Source organism: Gracilinanus agilis, chromosome 6 (genome assembly GCF_016433145.1).
Source record: "Gracilinanus agilis isolate LMUSP501 chromosome 6, AgileGrace, whole genome shotgun sequence".
Taxonomy (NCBI): Eukaryota; Metazoa; Chordata; class Mammalia; order Didelphimorphia; family Didelphidae; genus Gracilinanus; species Gracilinanus agilis.
In genome coordinates, this window is record NC_058135.1 from 229,434,855 (window position 1) to 229,450,759 (window position 15,905).

Below are 15,905 nucleotides of genomic sequence, written 5' to 3' on the forward strand. Positions count from 1 at the left end.
TTTATTAGCTGTATGATCCTGGGCAAGTCACTTAATCTTGTTTACCTTAATTTCTTCATCTATAAAATGAGCTGAAGGAGGAAACCACTCTAGGCTCTTTGCCAAGAAACCCCCAAATGGGATTAAGAGAGTTGGATATAACTGAAATGACTAAATAATTTTTTTAAAAAGGCATGCTTGCCTTCTCAAGGGTGTTTTTGTATACATGTAATTGAGAAAAAAAAAAACAAATTGCATGCATGTATGTATGTATAAGCAAAAAATGGACACTTGATTTTCTTGAAATTGAGACTGTCCCCCAAAATCCAGGCCCTGTACCCTCCATATATGGGTGTGATGTCAAAGACATGCCCCATTACCATCCAACCTGAAGCTGATTTCCTGCCTAGACCTTCCCACTGGGAAGGGATGTGTTTATTGCAAAATGTTAGGTTAGTTTTGTAGTATGAAGCAATTCCATGTGAGTTGGGGTGGTGTAACCCAGTTTTTCTATGGTCTAAAAATACTTGGTTAGGATAATTATCAAGCTTCCAGACCCTCTGGGAAGGAGGAGGTAAAATCTTGCCTTGCTGAGACACAGCAGCAATAGTATCATCACCATCATTATAAATACAATTATATTATCTATCACAGATTTTATGTGTAATAAGAACAAGCAGTAGCTTGATGTAGGGAGCCTGAGGAAAACCTAGGTTCAAATTCTGTCTCAGATACTTACTTACTGGCTTTGTGACCACAGGGAAGTCTCTTAACCCCTCTGTTCCTTCATTTTATCATCTGCCAAATGGAAGGGTTGGATTCAAAGACCTTTAGAAGCCAAAAATGTAAATCCTGTTGTTCTTGCTTCAGAGTACCTTCCCTCCCCCCTTCACCTTTTGCCTCTGGTTACCATTAAAAGCACAACATTTTATCTGGACCAAGATTGAATAAATTGACAAGATCAGAAAGAAACTGGAGGACTACTAGGAGATTAAACAATATGGAATCCCTGTTATGTTGTGGTCAGATCAGAAACAGCCTAGATCAAATGATCCAGGCCCTTAATTGTTAACAGGGATCAGAACAGAGGTGATGGGCTGGGGGAATAGGAACTAGAGATATATATGTACAAATGGAGGCAACATCTGGCTTTTTTTTTTTTTTACACAGACACAGACACACACAATCATCTTTTAGAATTCCATAAGAAATAAATCAATAAAAAGCTTGAAAGCTTATGTGTGTATGTGCTTATGTATATGCATGCATGCCAATAGCAAAATGATAAGAGAGATTTATACTCACCAGGGGATTCTCTGAAACCCTGAGGCAATTGAGCTCAAATTAACATGGAAAAATAAGAGCTTTCTTAAATATTTGTCTTGGTGCTGGTGTTGTTCTGTCACGTCTGATTCTCCATGACCCTATTTTGGGGATGTCTTGGCAAAGATACAGTAGTAGTTTGCTATTTCCTTCTCCAGTTCACTTTACAGAGGAGGAAACAGAGGCAAACAGGCTGAAGTGACTTGCCCAAGGTTATATAGCTAGAAAGTGTCTGAGGTCAGATTTGAACTTAGGAAGATGAATCTAAGCCCATTGTTGTGATACTGGGAATAAATAATGCCCAAATCCTGGTCTGGTTTTAAAAATATAACGGGAAACTAGGTAGAATTTCCTTCCTTTTGTTAGAGAGGAGGTGGGCTATGGATACTAAATGTGGCATATACTTTCTGATGGTGCTGATGTACAGGGTTGGCTTTACTTGTTGTCTATGGTAGTGCTGGGGTGTGTGTGTGTGTGTGTGTATATACACATACTTATGTACACATATTTAAAAGCATCAATAAAATTTTAAAAAGGAAACAGAGTAGAACAGTTTCGAACTGACCCTAATCTCAAATTTCCTAGTCTCCATTAAATATTAGGCAGCTTTCTTTCACCCACTGTAACTTTTTGGTCCAGATCCCCTCAGGTGCTTGATAAAGCTACCAATATATTCCATTGCATCCCCATCTTATTTTCCCAACACCCTTTATGAAACTGGGCCATCTAACAACATCTCCTCAACTTCCCATCTCCACTAGTCCCAACTGCTCACTGTCAGCCTCCTCACTAGACCTTCTGTCACAGAGGCCACAAGGCATCTCTGCTATTGATAAAGCTAATCCCGCCCTGGACCTTTAATCTCATTCCTTCCCACTTCCTGGACTCTGTACTTACTAGGAGCCACTATACCTTATTCTTTTTAAAATTAATTAAAATATTTTCCCATGTTTCCATGATTCATTTTCTTTCCCTCCCCCTGTCCCAGAGCCAACAAGCAATTCCATTGGGTTGTTCAAATGTTGTCACTTGATACCTATTTCCATATTATTCATTTTTGCCACTATACCTTATTCTTGAATTATCATTCCTTTCTACGGACTCTTTCCCTTCTGTCTATAAATCTGTCCCTAATCTTAAAGAAATTCTTCTCCTTTGCTCTTTCTGTCTCATTTGGCCACCTTCCCATCTCTTTCCTTTATTACCAAACTTTTGAAAAAATGAATCTAGCCCTGAAAAATTATGACTTCCTTATCACTTGCTTTCCTTAACCCTTTGTGAGGGGCTACTTTAACAGTGTCCTTCCTATTCTATTGAAATTTGTCTTTCAAGTTTAATCATGACCTCCTAATGCTGCGATCCAATGGCTTTTATTTTTTCCCAACCCCAATCCTTTTGAAAAACGTGGCACCTGTCCTCGATACTCTTTCCTCAATTTCAGACACACCAAAGCCTCACCTATTTCTCTAATATCCTTTCTGTCTGCTCTTTTGCTGTTCATCTTAAGGTTTCCCCAACTTTTCTTCTCTCTGCTCCCTTGGCAATCTCATTAACTACTATGGGAGGCCACATGGCATAGTGAAAGTAAATCCACTGGACCTTTATGCAGACAACTCCCAAGTCTATTTCTGGCCCTGACTTCTCATCCATGCTCCCAGCCACCCATCGCCAATGACCTTTGCTACAGTTCCTACTCGGTCTTCCTCATGGTACCTCAAATGTAGCTTATCACCTTTCACCTAAACCTGTTGCTTTTCCGCCTTCTGATTTCAGCTCTTTTTTCAGTCATTTGTACCACAAGCCATCTATCCTGGTAGCCCTGATGCCCAGCTCTTCTTTCTCGTGCATCTTTCATCTCCAATCAGTTACCAAATCCTGTCCATCTCTGTCATAGCCATGCCCTCTCCTCTCCCACTGCCCTCAATCTGTCACACCCAGCCCCTCTCCTATTTCCTCTTATCTTCATTTTAGTCCCAGCCCTCATTACCAGTCAGCCCAACTGTTGCATGTTGCCAGCACGCTTCCCCATGGTTCCTTTCCTTTTCCAAACAAGCCTTTGGGCTGCTGCCAGAGGCTATTTTCCTTAGGCAGATCTGGTCATGTCATTCCTCTTAGCTTCAAACTCTCCAGGAGCTCCCTCCAGCTTACCAAGCATGGCTCAGACTCTTCTGGGCTGCCACTCAAAGTTCTCCACAGCCTGCCATCTTTCCTTTATGGTAGCCCAAATGAATAAGCTCTGATCTTTCTTGATTTCTTGCCTTCGCCCATACTGCTTCTTAGGCTAGAATGTTGTCCTTTGACTCTTCTCTGGTTGGTGAACCCTGACCATCTATAAAGCTCAACTCACACGCCACTTCCTTCATCACGTTCTTCCTGATCTCCCAGCCCACAATGCATAGCAACTCTTATTGCTCTGGGACTGTACATAAACACTGTGTTTTGTAACTCTGAAATGTGCTTTTTGGTACTATGGTAATCCATATATGTGCCCCAAACCTTACTAGCTAGAAAGATGACGGGAAGGAAGGATCTCGGTTTATCTATCAGTTGTAATTCCATTTGTCCTTAGACTAATACTTGGCACACAATAGGACTTAATAAATATTGTTTGCATAAAACCAGTGATCACCAGCATTGTCAGTGAATAGAAAATTATATCCCTCTCCTTCAACACCCTGGGCCAGTGCTTGGCTCACCTAATGAGTAACCAATGGCCCAATTTTATCATACAGTAAGAGCTCGCTCATACATGACCTGTAAAAAGGGCAAAGATTTTTTTAAACTTCATGCCACAGAGCTGTCACTTCGGTGACAAGATGAGATGATCACAGAGGTCTCTCCCAGCTCTAAGACTGATTTCTAGATCTATAGTTTCAACCCTTTGGGAGTTCATTTTCCTCATACCTTGGCTGCCCCTAAAGTTCTGGCACACTGCTTCCAGGTGGCAATAGATAAAAAAGAAGCATCGTTTCAGAGGTCTTACACTGGAAGGAAGCCCATGGGATAACTCAGTATTTTGAACATCAGTCCCTCACTTCAAAACATTCGAAAGCTGCTGACTGGCTATAGGTTGGAGTCCAAATACCTTAGTTCTTCTCCACCCACTTCAACCACAGGAAAATGCAATCTGCCCTTTTCTCCAAGATCTCAGCTACTTCTAGGACAATCAACCATAGCTTTATAAAACGAATCCCCAACCTCCCTCATCTTCTGTCTTAGAAGACTGGCAAGGGCTATTTTGGCAATTGGGGTTAAATGACTTGTACACAGACACACAGCTAGGAAGTGTCTGAAATTTAGATTTGAATCCAGGACCTCCCAACTCCAGGCCTGGTGCTCTATTCACTATACTACTTATCTACCCCTCAATTAGAGCTTTTTAAAGATCATTTTGGCAGGTCAATGACCACTTTTCAATTCCACCAGAGAAATTTCTTCATTCTTAGCAAAAGTTATAGGCTAGAGTTCTCTTAGTGCTTTCCTTTAAAATATACCAATACATCCTTTCTTTAACACCAGTCCCCTATGTTATTTCATCAACTGGGCTGGTGGGAGAAACCAAACAGTTGGGGACCAAATCAATAAAACAGAAAGCTTCAGATACATCTGGATATCTTTCTGTAACTGAGCACTAGAATATGCTCATCTTTATTGTCCTTCTTACTTCCTTTTTATTTATTTTTTATTTTCTTTTACTTTTTTTTAAACCCTTACCTTCTGTCTTGGAGTCAATATTGTATATTGGCTCCAAGACAGTATTGTGGTAAGGGTAGGCAATGGGGGTTAAGTGACTTGCCCAGGGTCACAAAGCTGGGAAGTGTCTGAGGTCAGATTTGAACTTAGGACCTCTGTCTCTAGGCCTGACTCTCAATCCACTGAGCTACCCAGCTGCCCCCTTCACTTGCTTTTTAAAAGGATACAAAAGCTCTCTGATTACAACCAGTGGAAATGTGCGTTGGCCATGAGTGGGGGGAGAAGGGGGGGGAGGTGAAGGGGAAAGTAGGGGCATAAAGTATGTAAACAGATTAAAAACGAATATTAATAAATGTCTAAAAAAAAAAAGCTCTCTGATCCCTCCCCAGGCTCACCTGCCTACTTGTGGCATTAAGCTCATTGCCCAGGACCCAGTACAGAGCCTTTTCTCTGGCTTCCTTTGGATCAGGCTCTTCTCCTTTTGACAATTGCTCTGGGCTGATCTCTGCTGCCTTCTGTAACCTTCCCTCCATTAGGAAATCCAGTGCTCACCAGATTTTTCATTTTTTCCTAAATCTTTACCTGCTAAGGAGACATGAACTCAGAATCCTGCAACCTCAAATACCCCTTTGGTCTATTTTTTCTCTAATCATGACTCACCTAATCTGACCTTAATTTGCATACAATGGCTTTTCAAGTGCTGAAAAATTGCAATAAGATCTGTTTAAAGATACAGAGACAAAAGAGAAAGAATAGAGACTTTGAACAAAATTAACTCCACCCTTAAATCCTTCAGTAATTTCTAATAATAGGGTCATCCTATGATTCTGAGCAACATTAGCAGGCCCAGATCCATGAAAACTGAGTGTCTGACATTCTTACCTCTTTTATGGACACCCCCTTCCACATGGATGGAGTTAACGGTGTGCTGCCTCTATGATCTAGAAAATTCACTTTACCCTCTTTTCGTAACACAGAAGAAGTTCAAATTTTTCCTTTCATCGGGTGTTTAGAGTATCTTATTGAAAAAGTATTTGATCAGAAACTATGTGTAGCTCAATGTTAACACTCCTGGCCTTTGTATGTTGTCTGTGGCTTCCACAAAACTCCCCGAAATTTACATTTAATTTCTTATGCTGGCCCATGACATAATGGAACTGTGATTGGGAAAGTCATCATGTAGAAGGGATACTTGTACAACTCTGAGAGAAGGTGGGTAGGCAACTTTTCTTTCTGGAAGACCAAAGTTTATTTTTTGTTCCCTGCATATAAAAACATGTTGCACATCAAATAACCAAAACCAAAACAGAAATACTCTACTAAAGACTCACACTTATGCAGAATAAACCTTCTAGAAATTTGAAGGCCTTTTCTGAAATCATAGTATCTCAAGGGCTTTCTGGTCTAACAAGATCTCTTCTACAACGTGCCTAATGAGTGGTCATCTGGCCATTACTGGGAGACCTTCATGGACCCTCATCCTCCTGAGGATAGGAGTGTCAGATACTCAGTTTTCATGGATCTGGGCCTGCCGATGTATGACCCTATTGTTAGAGCTTACTGAAGGATTTAGGGGTGGGGTAAATTTTGTCCATTCTATTTCTGGACCACTCAAAATACTCAGAGTTTTTCCTAACATAAAGCTTAACTTGGACTCTGCATTTTTCATCCACTGTGGCTGGTTCTTCCCTTTGGGGCCATGAAGAAAGATATATGCACCAGCCAGATATGTACAGTGATCCCTCATTCATCACGGAATTTATGTTTCAGAGACCCCCGTGATAGGTGAAAAAATCCATGAAGTAGTAGCATTATAGTTATCTTATTATTTATATATATTTTAAGGCTTTACAAACCCTTCCCACTCCTATAAACCTTTCCCACACTCTTAAAAACACTTCATATGCTCTTAAACATTTTCTATACTCTTAAATCTACATAATTTTAACAAAATCCCACAATATAGTGAAAACTTCACAATACAGAATTAGATATATATTTAAAAAAAACCCACGCTACAGTGAAGCTGTGATAAGTGAACTGTGACGTAGCGAGGGACAACTATAAAAACCTGAATACAATTGCCATGTTTTGTCTGTCTTCCTTTTTTTCAGACCATTTTCCATTATGCCCTAAATGTCCTCATCAGGAAACACATATATCAATGTGTTTCCAAGTTCATAGGATCATCGGTTTATAGCTGGAAGGGATCTTTGAGGCATCTTCTCCTACCCCTCAGTTTTCTGAAGAGATCAGTGAAGCCCAGAGAAGTTTACTGACTTGCTGGAGGATACAGATAGTAATGGGCAGTGCAAGAATTGGGGCCCAGGCTCTCTGACAAGCTGGAGTGTTCTGTCCACTATACCAAGCTTCCTGTGAACCTTTAATGATTAGTCTCTGGGATCAGCCATTCTACAAGTCACAAAATCTAACATCTTGTATTGTCATGCAGCTCAAATCTCGATTTCCACAAGACCAGCTTGAGAGATGATGCCCAGTTTTCTGCTAAAGTCAAGGCAAGCTGTTTTTACTGCTGCCTTCTTGTGCTGTGTATGGCACTGCCTGCCAGAAACAAATGGTAGAGAGGATATTTGGGTGGGATCCTAGATTTAGAGCTAGAGGAGCCCTGAAACTTCACTGGAGGAAACTGAGGCCTATGTAGTGAGGTTAAATGATTTACCCAACGTTACAAAGGAAGGAAATGGTAGAACTGGGATTTGAACCTAGGATGGACCCCCTGACCCCCAAAGCCAGCCATCTGGCTCAAGAAGTCAAGAAGGTGCATATAAAATCACTCTGTAAAGGCTCCCCTCCTACTCTGACCCCAAGATAACTCTTTCTGCCCCCCCCCCCTCAAAACTACTCATTACTTTTGGATAATTTATTTTTCTCTCCAGGACTCCATTTGTTGTTAGCTACAACCTCATTTTTCCCTCCCAGAATCAAGTGGGAATAAGGAAAAGGCGGAGGTCTGATGCAGTTTTCCTTAAATGACTTTGCACCATGCTTTCTTCGGGAGTCACTCCGAAGTTACCTGGGTCCTATCCTTGTTCTCGTCTGGATGTCAACTAATCGCTGGGAAGAAATTAGCTGATCTAACTTCTAAGCATCACTGGCTCTCATAAAGGCATCTTCGCATCATGCTGCTCCCATGCTTTACTTGTAGCAGGCACTCAACCACAGACTGCAGTAGCCTGTGTGAGTGTGAAGAGTCCCCCCAGGGCTACTACTCTGGTCAGCCTGCTCTCCACTCCCCCTGCCCAGTCCACTGATCTCGGCTGATGCCAGGCATCGTCTGCAGGTGGAGGGTGGCGACTCCTTGGCAACCAAGCCGTAGGGAGGGCGGGATCTCTGGGCTTTGCCCAAGGAGCCAGTAGTACCATGTGGGCTGATCTTCCTCCCTTTTCAGGATTCACCTCTGACAGCCTCCTCCTGGCATCCTGGGGCCCTGCGTCTTCCTCCCAGCGGCTCTGTTCTAGGCAATGTCCTCTCCCCGCTTACACGAGGCACAGAAATGCCTAGTTACAACTCCAGCGGACATATCCAACGCGGCTGCCTTAGAAGCACACTGTCTATGCTATAGGATTCCATAATTGCCTCTTTGCTGGTGCTTCGCTCTCCAATTGGATTTCTCTAGCATCTGGCCTTCTTCCTTCCTAGGCATTCCTGGGAAGGGCTGGGACTTCCTCTCCCAAATTTGTGCTATTTCCACTAGAAGCTAAACAAATCTACTCCGGGATTTTGTTCAGAACTTGCAGGCAGTGGTATTGCAAAGGTTCCTGATTCATTCTATCGACAAATATTTATGGATTGTCTGCTATGTGTAAAGCACATGAAAAGTTGAAAATGTAAAAAGAATCACCCCAGTATAGACTGACAGAATGTCAGTTTGGTAGAACCTGAGTGATGATGTGGCTAAATCCTTTCATTTTACAGGTAAAGAAACTGAGGCACAGAAGAAAAGTGACTCTCTCAAGGTCACACAGTGAGTTGGCAGTAGAGCCAGAACTTTTAATTTAGCAAACCTGGCTGAGGTCTTCTCCTCTGCCTTGTCACCAACATCTGCTGACTGACCGACATCTGAGACGTTCTGCAAGGCTGAATAGTCTTCCATGAGGAACAAAATTTGATCTTCCCAAAGTAAAATGCTCAAGACTTATCAGGTCTCCTAACAGGTAGAAGTTTCTTCTGCAGTTAATAGGTGGTTTTGGGTAGACACCTCTCTCAAATTGTTTTCATTTCCAAAATTCATTCCAAGAATAGCATTGAGTGGCTTTCATAACTATTAGGCTACTCTAATGGATGCTTCTGCTCTTCTACAAGGCTGCCTTTCACCTCTATTTAACTCTGACTCAAGGGTGCTGATCATCGAGGATGACAGAATGCCACTATTGAGGAAGGGCACTGAGTAATCACAGCCCCCACTAGGGTGCCTCAGCACTCCAGTGATGGGAGAATAATGGATGGATAGGCTACCAAGAACATGTTGAGTATGGAATACTTATTGTTTACATCAGGTCTCTGCCTATGAGCCAGGATCACTTTTACTAGCAAGCCCTCAGAGGCCTCCGGCTGGAGAGTCTAAGCCAAATGATTCATCCCTTGAGTGGGCAAGTCTCTGCCCATTCAGGGTTCAGCAGGCAAGCATTCCGAGGGGTAGCATTACATCAGTGCTGTGGCCAGAAGAGCACAGCCCTCATGGAGGTGGCCCAAAGTGGACTTCAGGAAAAATTCCCCAGAGCACATATGGCAACAGAAGAGAAAGAGCACATAAAGGAGAAATGTTTGATGGTAGCACATAATATAGGCGCAAAGCCTTCCTCAGAAACAAAGAAGGTCCCTATTCACTGGAGAATGGCCAAACAAACTGTTGCATATAAACATAATGGAACATGTGTATACCCCAAATGACAAATGGAAGAGATTCAGAGAAATATGGAAATATTTGAATGATGCAATGCAATTAAGTGTGCAGAACCTATAGAACAATATAGACCACAATCAAGATTATGTAATTGAAAGGGAATCAAATGGTGAGTAATTGTGATGACCTATTTTAGTAAATTTATGGAGGAACAGGGAAGGAGTGTTGGTTATATTTATAAGAAACAGCCATTGCATTGATTAATTTTGTTTAATTGTTTTTCTCTGTAAGAAGGGAGGGCCTATTAGATGAATGGGTGTGGGAAACAAAAAACCCATAATTATTTATTATAGCTGTGTAAAAAAAAAAGAGAGAAATGAAGGGCATTCTCCAGCCACATCTAATCCTGAAGTTTGGTTGGGGGAAGAAAGAGGAGATTGAAGGAAATAAGACAGCCTTCATTTGGACCAATTTAAATGCAAATGAAGACTAGTAAATAAATATTCTGCCCTTCATACTGGGATTTCACTAAAAACAACTTGATGAGTTTTACCTACTCAAGTTTTCGAAGAAAAAGGAATATATGTCTTTTATTTGGCCCTTAGAAATGATGGAGCCCACTCAACCCAAGTTCTTTGGCTTATGATAAAGTCTGGGCAGTATGATGAACCCAGGGATAAATGGAAAGGGTAGAAACACCACCACCCACCAAACCACCAACCAATGAGGTTTGATTGGCTTCCATTTGATTGCACCTGTAAACCACTTGAATAAAGAACAGTTATTTTTAAGGTGTTCATCTCCCCATGTCATTCAGAAATTTCAGAAGTGTGGCCACCTTAACCAAACCCACGTAACCAAAGGAAGGAGAAGATTTACAAAAAACCCAAATCAAAACAAAACTGTAAGCAAAGGATCTTGACCATAAGTTCCAGAAAGGTTGAAACTTTAATGTTAAAAAAATTCAATCTGCAAGATTTTTTGAATGATACTTGAAGTGTGTAGGTCCCAGAGGCCACTCTGGCCTCAGGATTCCAGGGACATTTGAAAAAAATCTATACAGGTAATCCTAAGAGAAAATATGCTAAACAAGTGAACTACTGTAACTCAGCTGAGTTGCTTCTTTCTGGTCTGGTTGAAGACTCAGCTTCCATAACCTCATCCCAATGCTCATCTGTTGAATTCATGAGCCACTTTTTATTCTTTGAGTCCACAAATGCACACACCATGCAGTTACAGTACTAGTGATGTTAGAGGCAGTTTGGCACACACTTAGCACAAATACTTGGGGTTCCCTATCATGTTTTCCTCTTTTTTGGCAAGAGACACAAAAAGCAACTCCATTCAGGGCTTCAAATTTTCCCATACGAAAAACAAAACAAAACAAAACAAAACAAAAAAGCAACATAGTGTTCTGAGCAAAATGGTGAAAAATGTAAGATGAATGAATTTTTTTTTAAAGTCCATCAAGTGCTTAATAACTGCCAAGCACTGTGCTAAGTACTGGAACTACAATTACAGAAATGAGATAGCTCTTGCCCTCAAAGCGCTTAACAAGATTAGATTTTGGGAAAACTAAGATTTGGCTTATTTTTCATGGACAAGGAGCTGTCAGAAAACACAGTGGCAGCCTCTAAGCTGGCCAAGGTTGATGCTAGTGTCAGTGCTTGAAAGAGATGTTTTCTGTTTCCAAATTGACTATTTTGTGATGTTTCTCTAAAAACACTTAGATGGAGATGGAATCAAGGGAATTCCTGGCTCTGCTATTAACTACTCACTCATACAAATTTAAGACTACTGCCCTTTCTATACTCTAGTTTCCTCATAGGAAACATTAGGGGTTCAATATGATAGTACCTTCTGGCTTGAAATCCTTGAAGTTCATGCTATTAACAATTTTAATTGCTGATTTAAAAAGCAAAAAACCAAAAGAAAATGAAAACAGACCCATGGAATGATAGGCTAGATTCTGGGGCCCTTGATTACCACTCAGATTTCCTTTCCTTCAAAGTCTTATGGGTAATTCCTTTCATGGAATGATACACATGTCCTGCTGGTTGACAAGGTCTAGAGTGGTCATGGGAACAATTTGAAAAGCCATCTAATTCTATCCTGATAGCTCATGGATACGTAGGTCAAGACACCAAAAGGGCAAGTTTATTTATTCATTCAATCAATGATGATTTATTGACTACCTACTAAGTGAAAGAAAGACCCTGTTTTAGGAGGAGGGGGGATGGCCAGAAGACTAAAACATAATCTTTGCCCTAAAGAAGCTCAGTCTGGTGATAGAGGATGAGAGGCCCACAGATGACTTCAGCAGAAGGTAGGATGTGAGATAAGTGATACAGGCAGATTGCTCTAAGAATTAAGAGGGGGCAGAGATCCTCAGTTTGGAAAAGCAATGAAAAGCTCCATGTAAAAATGCCATTTTTAGACACACTTTGATGAATGGCTAGGGTTTTAGTGACTAGAGATAGTGTTAGAGGGATTTTAAAAAAGGTGCAGAGCGATGAAAGCCCAAGAGTTGACAGGAAATGATCTGGCTGGAGCAAACAATATAGAGAAGGGATACTGTCTGAAATGGTAAACTGTGACCAAGTTGCAGAAGATCCTCAAAAGCAACCAAGGAATAGAGTTAGAAGTCTTATTCAGTAGGAAAGAAGAGAAAAGATTTTGGGAGTAGAGGAGTGATATCATTTGTGTCTCAGGAAGCTATAGGGTGGTAGGGGAATCCCTTCCCCATCCTGGGATTAGGAGTGTGGCTCCTCACATGATATGGAACATCTGCGCAGAGGTTTTTGGCCTCTCCCTGTACCAGAGAAGAAGTTTGAATTGTTTCTTCTTCCTTTTTTAATGGGGAATTTACAATTAAGATATTCTACATTTTCTAGTTTTTATGTGTTTGCTAGCTTTTGCATTCTTTTTACAAACTTTAAAAAAAGAATTTGTGTATATTTGTGGTATTAAAGGATAAAATATGTTGATATACATTATACATATGTTTTATGCATCTCTGAGTTTCTAAACTTTTTTTTTTTGTCATCTGCTGGCCTGTGTGTGTTGTCTAAGGCTTCTACAAAACTCCCTCCCCTCCCCTAAATTTTCATTTAATTTCTTTTGCTGACCCATGATATATCAAAACCACAATGGGGAAAGTCACAATGTGGAAGGGATACCTTATACTATATAGGATGAATTTGATTGGAAAGCATCTAGAAATGGAAACACCAGTTATAATAGCTCACATGAAAAGGAATGAGGGATTGGAACTGGGTGATGATTATGGAAAGAGGATGGGATGGGGAGACCTTTTATATAGATAGAATTAGGTGGGATTTCACGGGCAGCTACGTGATGTGGTGGATAGAGCACTAAGCCTGGAGTCAAGAAAACTTGAGTTCTGGCTCTGACATTTACTGTCATGTGATCCTACACAAGGCATTTAACTCTGCTTGCCTTTGCTTCCTTATATATAAAATGAGCCAGAGATGGAAATGGCAAAGCACTCCAGTATCTGCCAAAAAAAAAAAAACCCTAAGTGGGTTTTTACTTTAGGTGAATGGGAAATAGTGGTATCATTAACAACAATGACGAAAAAGGTTAGGCTATGTGACTTCCCTAGGTTCATAGAGCAACTTAATGATAGAGCTGGGATTAGAATTTCAGGCTTCTTGACTCCCCATCCCGGGTCCTCCCCACTATATCTTGCTGCTTCCTATGAAGGAAACATGACATTTTGGTGTTACTACAGATATAATTGTGCTAGCTTCAGTTGGGCTTGTTTCATAAAATATTCCGTCAAGAGAAACCTGTGCAAAACGGCTTTCTAAAACAAATTAGCACATATTTTTGTCATTGGAATTTTATGGATTAGTGAAATGCTAAGAGCCATTCTTAGAAGAGGTATTAAAAAAATTCTTAAACCGAAGCCCAAAATAGGGGAAGCAAAGCAGGTGCCCATCACTTGGGAAATGGGTGAAAAAATAGTGGCAGAGCAATAAGAATGACAAATATGAAGAATAAACGTGCATGAACGGATGCAGAGCAAAGTTAAAGAACCCAGAAAGAAGGCTCTAGTTGGTGAATGTAAGAAAACACAAGAACCCTGATCGATGCAATGAGCACCTCTGACTCCAGAGGACTGAGGATCACACAGAGTGGAGTGTGGGCACCTACTGTTAGACTTGGTCAAAGGTTGAGTTTGTTTTGCCTGACTGCACTTCTTCGTACAAGGAAGAGAGCTGGTTATTAAGAGATGATAGTGATGGAAAAACCCAAAAGTATCAAAGAAGTTACTGGTAGGGGAAGGGGAGGAATCCTACCTATGCTTTTATAGGGAACTCCCAATAAGGAAATTCCCTTTACTAAGAGAGATCAGCAAGATCAGCTCGGCAAGTTAAAGACTTAGTTTCTTGGGGCATATCCAGAGTCACAGTCAGTGTATATCAGAAGACTATTTGAATTCAGGTCTTCTGGGGCAGGTAGGTGGCTCAGTGGATAGATATGTTGTCTCCTCACTGTCATTCTCTTCAATGAAATCAGTCATTGTTTCTATGATTTGTTTTTTGACCCACCAATTTTGAAGAATTAAAATTATTTAGTTCCCAATTAATTTTAAATTTCCCTCTCCAAGAACCCGTATTAATTATAATTTTTATCGCATTATGATCTGGAAAAGTTGCATTTGTTATTTCTGCTTTTCTGCATTTGTTTGCAATGGCTCAGTGGATAGAAAGCAAGGTCTGGAGAGGGGAGATCCTAGCCTCAGAAACTTTATGGTGGTGTGACCCTGGGCAAGTCATTTAATCCCAATTGCCTAGCTCTTCTGCCCTGGAACCAACACTTAATATCAATTCAAAGACAGAAGATAAGGGCTAATTTTTTAAAAAAAAAATTGAGGTTTTCCCAAGTCTGAGGCTGGCTCACTAGAACATATGCAGCCTCTCTGTTAATAAAGCACTAAAAGAAAAAAATCCGGGCCTGATTAGTAGAAGCGGCAGGCCCCCAATTTGTCACCGGCCTTTGACATAGTCTTCGGACTTCTATTCTCCTCATTCAGTTGTTCCCTGTTTCTACTGTAAAGAGGCCTTTCTGGATCGCTAACCTAAGGTACCTGGTAGATGGCACGGGACAAGGGCAGAAACATGTACCTGCTGTGCTCCGGGTAATTAAGATCTGACATGTAAACACATTTACTCTGCTTTTCCGGCCTACATCTTTCCTTACCCACTCCTGAAAGTGAAACTGGCTGCCTCCACCTCGCCAAAGTCCACCGGACTCTCGGAACCGGTCTTTGGCTGTTTCTATTTAATTCCTCTGAATCACTCGACAAAGTCATTCTCTCAAAAACTGTGTTGGGCTGACATTCACCCACGGATGATATTTAAGTGAAATTGGACAACAGAGGGCTGTTGTGCTGAATTAACTTCTGAGAAGTGTCTGCTGTGCTGCCAGGTTTAACCTGCTCAACAGGTTATGGCTGGCCTTCTCCCCCCCTTCACTCCCAGGTTACTCACCATGGCAAGCTGCCTCCCTGCGCCCCTCACCCCAGCTCCTCTGCCCCCTCCATGTTCCTAACTGAGGCTCGTACTGTTCCATGGAGATGACTCCTGGTGGCCAAGCTCTCTCCCCTGTCCACTCTCCTTTGCCTCCAGTTGGTGCCCATCTTATCATTTTCTCCTGCTCCTTGCTTTAGAGAAGCCACCTAATGATTGGCCAGTAATTAATTTCCTGGGTTGACAAGAAACGAACCCATCTCTCCTCTCACCCTTGGGAAAGAGTAAGAAAATTGCTTTAATTCCTTTAAATCCTGTTCTTTTAATCCACCTCCCTGAGGCCCTGCTTTTTAGTAACCCTAAGCCTGCAGTTTTTCAGTACCAGCTTAGGCTTCCTCTCTCTCCAGCCTCACCTGTTGAAGCATCTCTTCAGCTGCATTGAGTTTCACCTGGTGTCCTTCCAGGCAGACTTCCAAGTCCCGGATCTTCTCACCCTGGACCTCCACCTGGTCAGTCAGGACACTCACCTAGAGGAGGGACCAACAGAG

At 41.4% G+C, this 15,905-nt stretch overlaps 1 protein-coding gene across 6 annotated transcripts in view; it reads right to left on the bottom strand.

Annotated features, from left to right (window-relative positions):
* PPFIBP2 (PPFIA binding protein 2) overlaps nucleotides 1–15,905 on the bottom strand; it is a 195,609-nt gene that overhangs the window by 68,548 nt on the left and 111,156 nt on the right. For all 6 annotated transcript variants that reach the window (XM_044680576.1, XM_044680573.1, XM_044680572.1 and 3 more), the window contains exon 5: nucleotides 15,771–15,884. In XM_044680576.1, the coding sequence (XP_044536511.1) occupies nucleotides 15,771–15,884 (114 nt within the window). The remainder of the gene's footprint in view (nucleotides 1–15,770; nucleotides 15,885–15,905) is intronic.